Source organism: Alnus glutinosa, chromosome 1 (genome assembly GCF_958979055.1).
Source record: "Alnus glutinosa chromosome 1, dhAlnGlut1.1, whole genome shotgun sequence".
In the NCBI taxonomy this organism is placed as follows: Eukaryota; Viridiplantae; Streptophyta; class Magnoliopsida; order Fagales; family Betulaceae; genus Alnus; species Alnus glutinosa.
The window spans coordinates 41,289,489-41,306,884 of NC_084886.1; the positions used below are offsets into that span (position 1 = coordinate 41,289,489).

General features: G+C 37.2%; 2 protein-coding genes across 2 annotated transcripts; one reads left to right on the forward strand and one right to left on the reverse strand.

Annotated features, from left to right (window-relative positions):
• The first annotated feature begins 1,708 nt into the window (after positions 1-1,708).
• LOC133860239 (uncharacterized) lies at positions 1,709-2,408 on the forward strand. The gene is made up of 3 exons (XM_062295882.1): positions 1,709-1,838; positions 1,935-1,989; positions 2,219-2,408. Exons 1-3 carry the CDS (start codon positions 1,709-1,711, stop codon positions 2,406-2,408), a joined length of 375 nt encoding a protein of 124 aa, XP_062151866.1.
• Positions 2,409-6,726: 4,318 nt separating this feature from the next.
• LOC133881721 (AP-5 complex subunit mu) lies at positions 6,727-17,146 on the reverse strand. The gene is made up of 8 exons (XM_062320735.1): positions 16,867-17,146; positions 16,203-16,349; positions 15,472-15,783; positions 13,698-13,990; positions 12,685-13,580; positions 11,484-11,540; positions 8,156-8,203; positions 6,727-7,282 (listed from the first exon to the last, which is right to left on the reverse strand). The coding sequence occupies exons 1-8, from the start codon at positions 16,932-16,934 to the stop codon at positions 7,211-7,213; spliced, it is 1,893 nt and encodes a 630-aa protein (XP_062176719.1). The 5' UTR covers positions 16,935-17,146; the 3' UTR covers positions 6,727-7,210.
• Positions 17,147-17,396: the final 250 nt, after the last annotated feature.

Below are 17,396 nucleotides of genomic sequence, written 5' to 3' on the forward strand. Positions count from 1 at the left end.
AATGTATCTTACTATTGCATCTAAATTTTAAACATGAGTTGTTGTTTATGTTTATAGATATTATTTGAATATTTCCCAACTATTTCCTAATGATGAGTCCATAGGTGACATAAAATGGATGTCGGTGGACCATCAAGTCTTGACAATGAAAACTGGGAGGATGAATTGGATGCATGTTCCTATTCTTCAGCATCGTGGGGTGAAGAGGATGATTCAGATAGAGAATCAAGTGCATCATTGCTTGAAAGCGACGACGCTGTTTTCAGCAATCCAGACACCATGGAAGTTGAATTATAGCTTGGACAAATGTTCATCAGGATAGCTGAGTGGAAGGAACAACTAAAAGAAAGACGAAGGTGCCCTATACCTCAGAGAACATCTGAGTTAACAGGCCCTATATGGGTTTATTGGGTGTTAACAAATCTCAATAGGAGAACATGCTACGAGTGCTTTAGAATGTGGCCTGACACATTTCTTGCGATTTGTAACACCTTCAAAAAGAATGGCTTCTTACGTAGCAGTCGATACGTGAAGATAACAGAGCGGGATGCTGTATTTTGCCCCCCAATGGCACACAATTGGTCGCAGAGGGACGTGGCTAATAGGCTCCAGCGATCAACCCATACCATGAGCTTATATTGCAGAAGGACTTGCAAAGCTATTTGTAGGTTTGGTAAAACAATCATCCAACCCACTCAGATGCAAATGCCACACCCTGTCATTGCTCGAAATTGGGACTTTTACCCATGGTTTTCAGTGAGAAATGCAGGAATGTATTGGTGCTATTGAATATTGATGGCACACACATCAATGTTAAAAAATAAAGAAACTTCTAATTTAACCGTGTGCATATGCAATGTGTAACAAAATATTGTAAATGCGAAATTTAAATGACAGAATATTTTGTTAACGAAGTGGAAACTCAATTAAGAGAAAAACCACTCCTGGACAGCCAAACCCAGGATACCCACTATTCAGAAGACAAAGCTAGTTACAAAGCAGTAACACTCACATAACTTAATGCAGTGGTCGTACCTTGAACTCTGACGTGTAACCCAACACGAACGCATTTCAATCAAGTCACCTATTTGAAGGGGTCTTCAATGGAATCCTTTATCTTAGGGTCAACCCCTAAAATAGACTGCAGTTTAGCGCAGTAACAGCACACAATAGCAACAACTTGAGAGAGATTTATTCAGCACAATAACTCTAAAATATAACTCTCTAAGCACTACAGAATTAATTCAATACCGAATCCTTACAATTCTCAAGCCTAGGAACCTCTATTTATAGGCTACAGGTTCAAACGAGCATCTGGCTTGAAATACCTAGGCGTCGTCCGGACGGTAGACATAAGGCATCCGAACGAAGAACTGTGCGATCGACTTTCCAAATTTCGCTCAAATTCTTTCCTGAATTGAGCCGTGTCCGGATGGTGTTGCCCTAGCATCCGAACGGGAACACACATCGTTCGGACGATTGCAGTTGTCTTCCCATATCTGTGTCGGGACAAAAACTCTATTACTTGTCAAACATTGAATGGCGTCCGGACCGTATTGTCATGTCGTTTGGACGGATGCAACAACATTACATAAAAGTGATTTTGTCCAACAGAATGCAGCCAACACAAAAACTAACAAATGTGAAGGTGACCGGTATGAAAAACACAACATACCGAGGTAGAAAGCATACAACCACTCAGAACGTCATGTGTGTGATAGACCTAGATCTCTGCTTCACCTATGTGTACACTGGTAAGGAGGGGAGTGCGCACGACTCCCGCATTTTTACAATGTGTGTGAATGATCTGACACTAAGCTTCCCAACCCCTAAAGAAAGTAATATACCGCACAAATATTTCATATGTAACATGTAAGCATCCTCGTTATTGTACTTTGGTTAATTCAAAATTTATATTTGTACATGCGGTGCAGGTTCCTTCTACCTGGTGGATTCCGGGTATGGTTGCTATCAGGGGTTCTTACCACTGTATCGGCATGAACAATATCATTTGGCGACATTTCAAAATGGCCAAAAACTTCCCAGGAATATGAGGGAGCTATTTAATTATAGGCATTCATCTCTATAGACCGTGGTGGAACGATCTTTTGGGGTGTTGAAGAGCCGATTTCCAATTTTAGAAAAAAATGCCCCCATACCTACTGTGATACCAGCGCCTATTTGTAATTGCGTGCTGCACTTTACATAACTTTATTAGGAAGTATAACGGGATGATTGATCCACTATTTGAAGTAGCTTTGCGCAGACTAAACCCTTGGGTTGATGCTGATGATCAGCAGGAAGTAGGAATGGCGCAAAACATTGCACCCAGGGAACAACCTGACCAATCAAATGCCAGTTCCAATTATATGGGAAAAGTAAGGGATGTAATGACCTTAAGTATGTGAAGTCACCTCTAATGAGACTTAAACCAAAATAGTATGCAGTTGTTTATGTATGTGGTTTTTGGGAAACCATTATTGATTTCTATTTGGAGGGACAATATATGTATTATGCTATTTTTAGTGAATGTGATAATTTATCTAAACTTTTTTTTGTTCGGTATAATTTTGTGGATAATTCTGTTTTAAAAGACTTTTTAAATTTTCAATACGCGGTTAAACTTTGAGTATTTTTAGCATCCATAGAAGAACCAAGCATAATAAGTTATGTTCTTTCGAAATTGATATTAATATATATATATATATATATAGAAGTCTCCGATTATATGTGTTAATACTAACATTTATCAACACATGAATTGTAAATTATTGTTACGTGCATCTATTTCTTGGTCAACCCATTCAAAAAACTTGTAGTGTATTCTGAACTTGAAGTTTGGGCAACCATAGTACCGTCTTCCTCAGTTTGTTTATGTCCACGATGTTTTCTTGTAAGACGTCAAGCCACAATAGCATGTGTGCGTCGAACCTTGGATGTGAGCAGAGGAGGATGTTGAAATCTCTGACATCTACGATGGACGAAGACGGGGCTACTGGGGAAAAAATAAATATCATAAAAAGAAGCATGTCCACCTAACAACAATATTTTTAAAAGATAAGCCCAAAGTCTTACCGATTCAGCAAAAGCACCCTTTAGTTGGTTGGTATTACAATATCATCATTCTAAAATAGTTATAAAAAAAAAGAAATGTAACTTCTAACATTATCACAAACAAAACCCAACTCAATTATATATATGGATTGAGGAACCCTTTCTCATGATTGTTTCTTAAAAGCCACAACCCACTACCTTTTTTAATTTTTTTTTTCCTGCTTTTTGTTGATTAAAAACAGAAAGGATATATCACAAAGAACACGGGATTACAAAATATTAGAGGTGCAATTGGAACAAGCCGAGGATTGCTTAAAAGATGTACAATAACAACATACCAAGAACTCATTTACTCTGTATTTGCTACTACCAAATATGAGATAGAAGGATGTGATAACATCCCCTACCAAAACAGAGAGCCCAAAAAACAAAACAAAAATCTTCCCTCAATTGGCACAAGCCTTCTAAACCCATCTATCTACGGTCTCAAAGAAATAAAGCTATAATGATAACAAATAATATGCAGATGTAAGATGTAAAGGACAAATAAATTGATGACCAGTTGTAAGATGTTAATTGAAACTCATAACACAAACGATTTTTTTTTGTGGAAACAAAACTCTCCTTTACCTTTTACTTAGACCAATCATGTATTGTTAAACCTCGTATCAAACAGTTTATACCAAAATTTGCTACTCAAATCCCTTGATTATAAATCCTCACATCCAAATGCAACCTTAAATTAAGACACTATATACAACTCATGGATTTTTCATTATACTAATAGACTGAAAAATTGAAGGTACTAATCAACCATTCTCGTTACTCTAATTAATTAGCATGTCCGCCTAACAGCAATGGTGTTAAAAGAAAACCATTCAACTGAAGAAGCAAAAACAACCCATCAGACCATTAAGAGTAATCTGCTTAAACTGCTATACAACTGTGATATAGAGATGACTCTGGAGTAAAAGCACAAGATCGGAGTAAGAGATATGAGAAACCTCAGAATAAATGTGATTGGAATCAGGAGAAGTGCCCTACGCAAGCAAACCCAAAGTAGCACCGATAAAAGACAACAAGCTGAAGTTCCTTCACAGAGAGCTTACCATTTCTATCCCTATTGAGCTCCTGGAACTAATGGTCCACGAAGTTGCTAAACACCTCCTCAAATCAACCCCAAACGACACCCTAACCCTAATTCAGAAGTGAGATGAGATGAGAGATCAGAAGATAGAGGAGATGACAGATCTGTAGAAATGAGTACCAAATCTGAGAGAGAGAGAGGAGATGGAGATCAGAAAAGAGAGGACTGATGGCATGCCGGTGAGGAGCTAGGTTGATGGCGCGAAGAAGGAATCCGAAAAGCTGAAGCGTAGTGTCAGTGAGGATGTGAGGCGCACGTTAAAGTGGGAGAAAATGCTGAGCGGGAAGAACGAAGTTTCAACAAGAAAAATGACTTTCAAATTGAGCGTGGCAGGGGTCATTTTAAATTGAGCGTGGCAGGGGAAAGTAACAGAGGTGTCACATGCGGGTACTGTAGCTGATGGGCAAAAAGGCGATGAAGGATCCCCGAAACTGCTTGCCAAACATGCTCGTTGTGTTGTGGAATTTTTATTCGAATAGTAATAAGAAGTGGTTAATGTGATATAAAATATAAAAAAGTTTAGAATTAATTTATAGAAAAGTGAAAAAGTTTTGTTTTATAGTAGGTTTTTTTTTTATTATTATTTAAATAATAATAAAAAATGATTGATGTGATATAAAAAGTAAAAAAAAAAAAAGTTAATATGTTTTGGATTTGAATTTTTGGAAAAAGTGAGAAAAAAAAAAAAAAAAAAAAAAAAAAAGTAGAGAGGGAGATGAGAGTGTTGCCAAACACACTCTACGCGTCTAGTACATAACATGGCATACAAAATGCTACCAACAATTTGAGCATATGGTTTATACTCTATTTTCCTTTTTTCTTCTTCATTTGCTGGACACATCATTTTAGACAATTTTGTTTCTTTATGAATGGAGTATCGATTGAATTTGAACTATCATATAAATCTTTTCAAAATTTTGACAAAGTATTGCTCTTGAGATAACTGAAGTGTTCTTGATTGTCTATCTCTAATAATTTGAATTCCCAACACACAGGATGCTTCACCCAAATATTTCATTTCAAATTGGGATTTTATAAAACCTTTAACTTCATAATAGATACAACGTCATTGAGCATTCAAAATATCATGCATTGACATCTCCCACCCTTCCAATGATATACGTAATCATCAAAATCGTTACCTCTGAAACCAAATTTAATAATTGCATTATGAAAAGTGTAAAACCATTGCCTTGAAGCTTGTTTAAGATCATATAATCATTTTTTAAACTTACAAAATTTGTTTTCTTGACCCTTAGCCTTATAACCATCCAGATGTTGTATAAAAATTTCTTCCTTTAGGTCTTCATTTAAAAAAGCAATTTTTACATCCAATTGATATAGCAACAATAGACTTTATAATTCTAATAGAATTAAATTTAACAACTCAGAATATGTTTCTTTATAATCCATACCAGGTTTTTGTGTGAATCCTTTTGCCACTAGTTGGTAGGGGTGAGCAAAAACCCGCAAACCCGCCCCAACCCGCACCCCCGCCCCCCCCCCCCCCCCCCCCCCCCCCGCCCCGCCCCGCCCCTAAAATTGCGGTTTTTGATTTTTTTTTTTTTTTTTACGGGTACGGGTTGAATTTTAACCAACCCATGCGGGGCGGGGCGGGGCCCCGCCCCTCCCCGCCCCCCCCCCCCCCTCATATATTTTCCTTTTCTTCTAGATTCTTCTTCTTCTCTTCTTCCTTCTTTTTCTCTTCTTCTTCACAGATTCACAACCCCCCTCTCATATATTTTCTTTTTCTTTTTCTTCCAGATTTTTCTTCTTCTTCCTGCACCATTCTTCTTCTCTTCTTCCTTATTTTTCTCTTCTTCTTCACAAATTCACAGCCCCCCCTTTCATATATTTTCTTTTTCTTTTTCTTCCAGATTTTTCTTCTTCTTCCTGCACCATTCTTCTTCACGGAATCACCCCCTCCTCTCATATATTTTCTTTTCTTTTTCTTCCTGCATCATCTTTTTTTTTCTTTAGGTGTTCTACACCCGTGGGGATCCCCGCATACCCGCGGGGATCCCTGCCCCTCAACCCCGCCCCATCCCCAGCAGCTCCCATAGAACATGTTTTTTTTTTTTAATTACTGAATCTAATTCTTCTTGAATGGCTTCTTTCCATTTTTTATTATCTTCATGTTCGTAACACTCCCTTCCCCTCATATGTTGGCCCTTATCCCAAAGGCCAAATAAATAAAACCACAACTTGAATTCATCCATGTTCTCTAACGTTGTTTGGTTCCAAGATTTATGGAATGCAGCTGCTAAGGACTAAGGAGTCTCGAAATTCTTCCAGATTTCTTCACTGTCCACATTCTGGTTTTTCGAGACCCTAATTTCCTTTCTATTAAGCGGCACACTTGTCTCCGTTTCAAGCAAAAATCCTTCTTGTCTTCAATAGATTCATGAGGATCGACGTCCAAAGTAATGATTGTTCATCAACGGACATCAATTTTGGAAAGACACAAGAAAAGACTCAAAACAATATGCCCCATTTAACGCATATAAACAGACAGACATCCAGGCAACTCACAAAGCATGCTGCAACAGGTTCTATTAAGCGTATAAAAGGATGGGACACAATAAACAGAATCTATTATAATCAATACAATAAATAAACAAACAAACATGAGAGAGGGTCAAACAAAAGGGATCGAGCACCTGTCAGCTTGTCCAGAGTAGATTGCCCCTATGTTTTCCCGACGTTAAACAAGGTCATGAGATACAAAAATGTCAGGAAGCCATCCATGTCATTACACATCACACCAAAATCTCGAATGCCCATCATTTCTAACTCTTCTTTCTCATCTCAATCCGTAAAAAGAAACAATGATTGAGGCTCATTATGCTCAAGAATGAAGCCATCTGAGGACCGAACATGCAAACTACTCTCTTGCTCAGCTTGCATAAAACTTCAAATAACAATATCAGGGTTTAGTTGATTAGGTAAAAGAAAGCAGCCTTGCAACTAAAACCACAGCATATGCATCTCTGAGTTGCCATCTGTCAACTACACGTTCTCTGCAGCAGCAAATGGGCACTTCCCCAATGTGTTCCACAAAATATAATCTCCAGAAGTAACCTATTTACAACCAAATAAATGAGAGAAAAAGACGGAAGATCTACAGGAATACAATTAATTGTTAAACCACGTCTTTGCAATTGGCATAAGCAACAAGACGCATGGGAAAAAAGCACTCCAATGCCTCAGATATCTCTATTATTTTTTTGGATGAATTCAGATATCGCTTTTGCTGTATTATGTACAAGTTGAACAATAAAAGTCAATAGATGATGGGGGGAAGGGGGAAATGAAGCTGAAATACAAAACCATACGAGTAAAAACACCATAAATCACAGTGAACCACTAACATCACCTATGAATAAATATTTATGCGAACAGCTATTGATGCAACCAAAGTTCACAAGCGACTTCTAGATGCAAAAACAAAAATAGTTTGTCTGGTTCATTCAGGTCTTAGGAACTTTTCTACTTATATGCCAAGTAGATTGGAGATCAAGTCTTCTGAATATATTATTCATATTTGTATGCATGTGTTTTAGCAAGTGCTTCAAGGAGATTTTAATTTTATTGAAAAACAAATTGTACGATTTTGGATGTTTCTTTCTTTTATTTCCCTTCAGACTTTGAGCCCCATAGCTCATTATCTCGAGCCAACCTTGCTGAAAATCATTGAAAATAAGATCTGCCACTTTTGGCCACAAACCAAGTTAATTCAGTTCCACCAACACTTGAAGTTGCTAAATCTTCTATCCAAACTACATCCTAATTTTCTTTGTACCAATGTAATAGGAAATTGAGGGAATCTTTATGATTAAATTTGACAGCTGTAACCATGTGAAAATCTCCAGCAAGCTTACCTAAACCAAAATAAAAAATAAAATAAAAAATTCCTATCAAGGTTTAAGAGAGGAAGTCCGAAGAAAGACCTACCTGAGTAGAAAATTCAATGGGAGCTTTAACAGCTGGATAGATGCTTACCTGCATACAGCACAAACAATTACAAGAAAGCACGCAGAAAAACCAATTCTATATAGTTTCAACGAGCAATAGCAAAACGTAAGGGTGCCTAATAAGCTAATTATAGAATTTATTAGTTATGCATACATTCACAACAGAGGAAAAAAGAAAGATGATTTGGAGTTTAAGGTTTTAAGAAAGGTGGAGGAATGAGTTGAGTTTAGAAATCAAAATGGAAACCATGTAGAAAGCTAAGATAATGACACATTTTTGAATATAGAAGTTCATAAGTAGCATGGAGGGAAGAAGTGGAATCAAGTGCAGTTGAGACTTCTAGGTGGCAATTTGGGTTCATGGTTTGATTCGTGTCGTGTTGACTTCTTTAGGTATACAACTATATGGGTGACATGACACGACCCGCATAACCCGTTTAATAAAACAGATCGTGGGGCAAGTTGATCAAGCGGAAAGGCTAGCCGACATTTTAGGATGTGGGTTTGCCACTTTGCCGGTTAAGTATCTCGGTCTTCCTTTGGGGGCTTCCTATAAATCCACTCATATTTGGGACGGGGTTGTTGAGAAGATTGAGCATCGTTTGGCTAGTTGGAAAAGGATGTATCTCTCTAAGGGTGGTAAAGTTACCATTATTAAGAGCACCCTTGCCAATGTGCCTACTTACTTTTTGTCTCTGTTCCATCTCCCGAGTAGTGTTGCTGCTCGCTTAGAGAAGCTACAACGGGATTTTCTTTGGGATGGATTGGGTGAAGAATCTAAATTTCACTTGGTGAGGTGGTCGAAAGTTTGTTCCCCAATTTCAGATGGGGGGTTGGGTATTCGGAATTTTTTGTTGTTCAACCATGCTTTGTTAGGTAAATGGTTGTGGAGGTATGAAATAGAGAAAGAAGCTTGGTGGAGAGTTGCGGTGGATGCCAAATATGGTAGTTTGTGGGGTGGATGGTGCTCCCGCGAGCCTATAGGTGCTCATGGGGTGAGGCTGTGGAAGAATATTAGGAAAAGGTGGGGGATCTTCTCTGGTTTCTCTAGATTGGAAGTGGGGAATGGGGTTAGGACAAAATTTTGGCATGATCTTTGGTGCGAGAATAGGGTGTTGAAGGAAGATTTTCCTGTTCTTTTTGGTATTGCTCGGTTGAAGGATGCTTCCGTTGCGGATAATATGCAGGTGCTAGGCGGCTCGACCCAGTGGAATGTGAGCTTTGTTAGAGAGGCGCATGACTGGGAAGTGGGTGTTTTTGCCTCCTTCTTCCATGTGTTACATTTAGCCATGGTGAGTAGAGATCGTGCTAATAGGCTTAGGTGGATCCCTTCCAAGAAAGGGGTGTTCAAGGTTAAGTCCTATTTCAGCTCATTGGCCGGCTGTGAGGGTAGTCGTTTCCCTTGGAAGAGCGTGTGGCGGACTCAGGCTCCTTCGAGGGCGGCATTCTTTGCGTGGTCGGCAGCCCTTGAAAAGATTCTTACAGTGGACAATCTTAGGAAGCGAAAGATCATCATTGGGGATATATGCTATTTGTGCAAAAGAGGCGGGGAAACTGTGGACCACATTCTTCTTCATTGTGATGTGGCTTCTACTTTGTGGAATCATGTCTTTTCTCGGTTTGGTATGTCTTGGGTTATGCCTAGGAGAGTTGTCGATTTGTTTGCATGTTGGTGGAAGGCGGGTAGGTCAAGGAGTGTTGCAGTTTGGAAGATGGTGCCTATTTGCATTCTTTGATGTGTTTGGAAGGAGAGAAATCTTAGGTGTTTTGAAGACTTGGAGAATTCCATGTAGAATTTTGTTGCCTCATTTTTTCATATGTTGTATCTTTGGACAGAGGCCTTTTTGTCTCCCGTGTCTATTAGCTTTTCTGATTTTCTTGTTCGTTTTTCTTTGCTTTCTTAGGCGTTTCCTTGTGTATACTTTCAGTGTACTTAGAGGGGCGCCCTACGCTTTTTATAAAATTTCATTTACTTATCAAAAAATAAATAAAACAGATCATGTTGGATTGACCCGAATACAACCCATCTCGACTTGTTTAACATAAATGGGTTAAATTGACACAAATACTTGGTATGACCTAATTACACAATTTCATTTCTTATAAGCATAAATCATATCAATTATACACAATCACAACTAGAATCATGACAATCAAGTTAATAATCAATATCAAATTATCCATAACCGTGATTAATAAACATACCCCAATTTCTAGGGCAATATCCAATCAAAATAATATTACCAACCAATAAAATTCATCTACATAAACAAATACATAGCAATAAAGTAAATAAGATTACATTCCAACAAATAACATGATAAAACCTCCTCACTAAGCATCAACATTAATTATTAATAGAAAGGGAAGGAGATGGAGTTTAAATGTAATTTAAATATATACGGGTTATGAAGGTTAATTGCAGTTTAAGTGGGTTGACCCAAAATTTAACGTTTATTAATCGTGTCTAATTGAGTCGATCCATTTTAACCTGAATCTTATCACACTAAACCCTGACCCGCAAATTTTGTGTCGTATTCGCGTCAGGTTTGTGGGTTGTGTCAACAAATTGCTAGCCCTAGACTTCTTTTTTGAGTAAAATACTTTCATAATATTCATATATTAACAATTGAGGGGTCTCATTTGATAAAATAAATATTGCCATAGGCAAAGAATGACAAACTTTATAGAAGACAATCATATATTCAAGAGTAATGTTGTTTAGTATACTGCTATCTACCACACAACTGGGATAACGTGATAGTGAAAATCAACCCTTGATTTTTATTTTTATTTTATAAGGGCTGATTTTTACTGTCACGTCATCAAGTTGTATGACAATTGTACAGCAATCTACTAAATATCATTACTCTATAATCAATAGAAAAGCTTCATCATACTTCAAACCACACCTGAAATTAGAGAATAACAAATGATGAGTATGTACTGCACAAAAGCAAACCTTTTTTTTGGGGGGCCAGGGGAATCCAGGATGTTCTGATTTCTATCATATTATCACATGAAAAATACATAGCAAAGAACTTTTGGAAAACATAAATCAATCTAAAAAATCCAGGATGTTCTGATTTCTACTGTATTAGCACATGAAAGGTATATGATATAACAAAGTGCATTTGAAAAACAGAATTCGATCTCAAAATCCAGGATTTTCTCGTTTTTATGGTAACAGTACAGGCAAACTCTGAGTATATGATATAACAAACAGCTTCAAGTTATTATTGAAAAAAGAAAAAAGAAAAAAAGAACATATGACAAGGAGAGGAGAAAAAGAGGAGCCACAAGCTTACTGATTTTGGATCGATTGACATCCCAGATAATGATGCCCCAACAATCTTGAAAGATACCTGTTACAATGCATTAGTAAATGCCTGTTCTGGATTAAGCCAAATCTTCAGTGTATCAGAGGAAGAACTAAGCTCACTGCAAAGTATGGATCTATACCATCAATCTAATTATATGCTTCACCAATTTTAGCAGGCATTATTTTTCCAGATGCAAACGATGAACTAGACAAAAGCAGCAGACTACAATAGGATAACAAACAATGGAAAGAAGAAGTAAGCACAGGTCCAATTGCATGTTTTTTTTTTTTTTACAGATCCTGCAAAAGCAGCAGCTAAATGAGAGCTACTCTCATTTAATATATTCGTGTTTAGGGGCATGACATTACAACTCATTAGCGAACATGATATCACTGATGATGTATCACACTGTTAAAAGAATTAAAAAAAAAAGTTTCCGGGCAACGATTTTTGACAGTAAAAAGATGATTTATCACACCAGTGAGGTTACATAGAGAGGATCAAATAAAAAATAAAAAAGAAGTCATTATTAACGTAAACACTAAAATGGAAGAGCCCAACAACTCCCACTTATGGACAATTTGAACATGAACCAAATTTCCAAATGCTTAGACAGCATATAATAATGCATATGTCACCAGAGAACCCGAAAGGATGGCAAAATCAAATCTCAAAATTTTTATCTGGTTATGCTGAACTTCTACATGTTTTCCTTCTTTTCTTCTTTAAATGTGTTTATGAAAGTAGAAAAAAGAGTGATAATTCAAAGACTGTAACATACCAGAAGTTAATAAAATGAGGCAATGACAACCTGAGAAAATATTCTCTTAAAAAAAAAAAAATAACGAGTAACAAACAGGAAAATATTCTTCTGGAAAGCGCAGGCTTTTTGAGTTCCCAGCTATATAAGGGAGAGTTGAAAATGATGGTAACAGCAATATATTTAACATATGGACTGAATGAATATTTGTGATTTGCTTAAACTCATTAAAGAATGACAATGGAATGCTTAGGCATAAAGGTAACCTCACATGATCACATTTCTAAACAGAGGAAAAGCAAATGGTCGATAAGTTCATAAATGATTTAGAATACATTCAAGATCTCCAACTAAAATCTGGAATAGATACACAAAAAAAAAAAAAAAAAAAAAAAAAAAAAAAAAGAAAAAGAAAAAGGCACATACTTTAGCATAACTGTATGCCTGCCAGCAAAATGGCTCCTCTAGATCAACTGGAGGAAGATCCTTGCTCATTTTCTCCATTAAGAATTCCTCTACGTTTACCATATTATTAGAATGCTCTGTCTCAACATCACTATCTTCATCTGCTATGGTTCCAAAAACTGACCTAGAGGAAGGCAATCTTTGGGTTTGCCATGGCGCAAAATTAACTGTTCCAGGGAAAGTTGTCTCGATACTTTTTCCAGAAAGGCCACGTCCCCCAGCTATAATTTTCCATTCCACAGAGTGCTCTGTAGTTGAAACTGTTCCAATTGAAGGAGTCCCATCAAAGGATACAACCCTTCTCCTAGGAAAGGGCATAGTCACAGTACAGAACTCCATTGTCAGAGGAGCCTTATAACCTTCCATCAAGCACAACTTGAATAAAAATGCACCTTTATCCTCAGAGACCATTGACAATTGGTAAAATCCCTTAATGGGAGGTCCAAGGCTACAACTAGCCTGATAACGCATTAAAACAAAATTACCTAATGGTGGTGAAAACATCACAGCCTGCTTATCAAAACATTGTTCGGGAACTTGAGCACAAGGATGAAATGATAAGACCTCAACATGAGCTGTGTTCAACCCTGTTAAGGGGAATGAGATGTCAGGCAATCCTTCTAATTCTGCTCGACAGTTTATTTGACCAGAAACTGATAAAATATCTGGAATCTCATCTCGATCATACATAGCAGCATGAACAGTCTCTTGAATTGTGAACAGCATTCTCTGCTTTCCTTTGTAAAGGTACGGCTTCCACGCTGGTTGCTTGAGATCAGCAGGAGGCAGATCCGATGAAGAAAAACCATTAACCTTGATAGCAAAAATATTGGAATGGCTAAGGTCCAAAGGTGTACCTATTAAAAGATAAAGAAGGCCATGAAAATTAACCAGAATTAGGTAAACACAAGTTGACACCAAAAATTATAATTAAGAAATATGAGATGAGAAATACCATAATAAAGAGTACCAACCAAAGGGCATTGAACTACTAATGAAAGTTCGAAGTGCATCTTTATCCAAAGGCCTTGAACCAATCTTCGGAGCGTCTGCTGCAACAGGTCCTGTTACAGCAGTGTTTGAAGGGATGGAAGATGCAACTGGTGCAGCTATGGGTTTTGCCCTTGAGGAGATGCCTGATATACCTATACTGCCAGTTAGTGAATCCAACAAACCTCCTACAGAGGGAGACGCACCAACGACCACCTCAGGTTCTACTACATCGGCAGCAACTATGTCACCAATAGCATGTGCGACCATGAAAGCCCTGTAAAATTGGTAACAAGAAACTGCTTACATATACCATTTGATGTGGACAACATGGAAGGTTAGCTGCCTTTTTGCTCTTCAACAAGGTTCATCTTTAGTGAAAGGCAGTAACAGCGAACCCAGAAATGCAGTTCAACAGTCCAAGGAAAGCAATACACCCATTCAAGGAGATTTTAAGAATTACAAACAAATAAAACAAGAAGTCAGGCCCATATTAATGACAAGAAACATCAAGCGAGTCCATTAATATCTAGGTAACTTGAATGAGAAAATATAGATCATCCTGGAGAAGAACAAACAAACAAACAACCAAAGAAAAATGAACAGTTCTCAAATGAATCTGAACCTGTACCTGAGAACTGTGTATAAAAAGTGCAGGATATGCTGGATATTACCCACAAGAATTATGTAATGTAACCAAACCATTACAATTCAATCACCAAAACCTAAACCTTGTCAACTTAAATATGCCAAAAGAACACGTTGAGAAAAATCGGTAACTGCTAGGTACATCATAACGAGATTCCCTTTGTCATGACTCCTATGTACAAAGTTTTTTTTTTTTTGGTTAGTACAAATTTATGATTAAGGAACTCTGTCCTAGTCCCGTTGACCTCAAGACCTTGATTAATTACAGTACTTCGACCATTATAAATCTGTCATAGCTCTAACGGATAAGAAAGGCATCAATCTTAAGACAGATTTTACATCTTTTGGGGGTAAAGTAACCAATGAACATACTGGCAGAAGTACACTACAAAATGACACTTAAGAGTAAAACTCAAAAACATTCTTTACAAAATGAAATTTATTTTGAAAGAAGGGGCTGCATTGATATTGAAACCAGAAGAGAGTTCCTCAAAGAGAGGAGCTACAGGCAAAATCAACAGAAACTGTGATAGATAAAAACAAAGCATAGAGCAAAATAGTGCCAAAATTGTTTTCTAACAGAAAAGCTCTGCTTGTGCAGATTTAGCAATCCATGCAAAAGAAACATCCAACCATTCTAGATATATCAACTGCTCCCATAATAAGCCCAAAAAGTTCAAGGGCTTTCCCAACCATCTTAAACCCAAGAAATGATATTAAACCTATCTCCTTTGACAATTAAAACATGTAAGATGAGGTTGGGTGCTTGCTTTACCAATAGTCAGTGCTTTCAACTCCATTTCAAACAGAATCTTTATTATATTCGGGGAATTAGGACATGATGTTGCCTTTGTATTTTTAAGGTTTCAATGATGCCTAGTTGACCTAGGTAGGGCAGAGATCATTTATGTCCTTCATGACATCTTGCAGATTAGTTTCAGAGAAAATTACCCAAAGTAAATTCAGAATAATTTCGAAGCTGGGGAGAATTAGCAAAACATGTATGATGAACTCCAAAAAGGGGGGTCGGGGGGAGACTGAAAAAGTTGCCACATATTTTCTTATAGAATAATATACTTCCTGAACAACATTGAAAGTAACTTACCATACCCTGTGATGGACGGAAGATTGAGCAAGAGGGAAGATAAACTGTCATCCCCACCGACGGCATTTCCACAATCAGATCTTTTACATAACCTTGCATATTCCTTCAGATGCCTTGGCTCAACTAAAGGCAACACAAGAATGCAATAATTACCCTTTATGTGCAATATTAAAGGCCACAGCAGATTATTATCTCCTTCCTCTTCTTTGTTTACGTAGACTCCCATAATGTGACGTGTAATTGGATCATCAACCCAAGAATCTGATCCTTCAGATGACTGAGTAACACGTATGCCAAACCCACGTGCAGATCCCTCCCTACACAGAAACAGAAAACTTAGTAAGAATGAGCAGGAAGACAAAAAGGTATTATGAAAGAACTTCAATAAGGTTAATGAACCCCAAAGAATCATAAATGCAGAAAGACAGCTATGAAAGACAATGAACAATTATGACAACTTTTATGTTCTCAACCCATAGTTTCATCAAATCAATACAATTGTCTGAGTTCATTATTTTTCAAACAATTAGTTAAGGCAATAAAAGTTGAAGCATTATTGTTCAAACATTCACTTCAGGCAATAAAAGTTGAAAAGCGACATCAAAAGATTGGCAAGCAATCTACAACTTAATTACCAAGCTGTCTAAAACTAGTAAACTATTAAGTTACTATTCTTGATATCAATCGTGCAACCCAAGACTAAATGAAACAAAATCTAATTGTTTTATAAACTAACCTTTGCTTTCTCTCCACAAATGCAGCCGCCAATTCTGAGTCCGTAGGGAGAACTGAATACACAGTATAACTAAAGCTATCCTCACTAGCATTCTCATCCTCGCTCTTACAAGCTTCCCGCCACCGCTTCTCTACGACCGAGAACCTCCTAACATCCCAAAGAACAACCAAATTAAAAATAAAATAAAATAAAATAAATTGAATTTCTTAGAGCCCAGCCCCGTTTGGATGCCCTAGAAAATTTTCAATTTTGGGACTTGAACACAAAGTTTTGCTTTCATTTTCTTCTAGATTACCAAGAAAAAGCTTTTTAAGGTGGAAGAACTCAGATTTCTTCACGAATTACAGAGCGGAATTTGCAGATTCAAACATCGGTTAGAAATGAGCAAAAAGAAAACCCTAACGTGCACGGAAATGTGAGATCGACGAGGCGAGAAGAAGAGCCTCCTCGATATTTGCATAAAAGACGCCGTATCAAGTAGGTGAGAAAGATTACTGGAAGAGAAGGACGAATTTCATAATGCAAATTTTAAATTCGATGAAAAATCAGAGGTAAAACAGCGTGAGATAAAAAAAAAAAAAAAAAAAAAAAAAAAAAAAAGGCTTCGGAGTTAGCTGATACGAATGCATATGCGCGCATTCAGATGGTGGATTTAGGGGGATACCTGGAGAAAACGACGGCGTCGAGGCGGTTGAGGATCCAGATGGCTCTGATGCTACAACCGCCGGGCATCGCTACCTCTGCGATTCGGAACTCGGTGGAGAGGGTGAGAAGGATGAAGAAGATGAATTTTATTTACTGTCAATTGCCGTAAACGACAACGTCCTGATGTTTCTGGGCATATGGCAAAATTAGGTCTCCTTGATAATTACAAAATACATCGTGGTTTTTTTCTTATTTTTTCAAATAATCACTAAGCATTCTGTTTAATTGATGTTTAGACTTTAGAATGAGCAGAAATAAAACTATCCCATTTTTAAATTCAAGAATACAATTGTTTTATTTTTTTCAACTGTTTTATATTTTATCTTCTTTCTGGCGAATTTTTATTTTATTTTATCTATGATACTTGTTTGTGTGGCGGCACGGAAAATGTGGTTATTTTTATTATTTTTATTATTATTGAGTATTTTATTTTGTTTTATATTTGTTCGTGACGGCACGTTTTGATCGGACATTGCCGCTCCTGAAAGC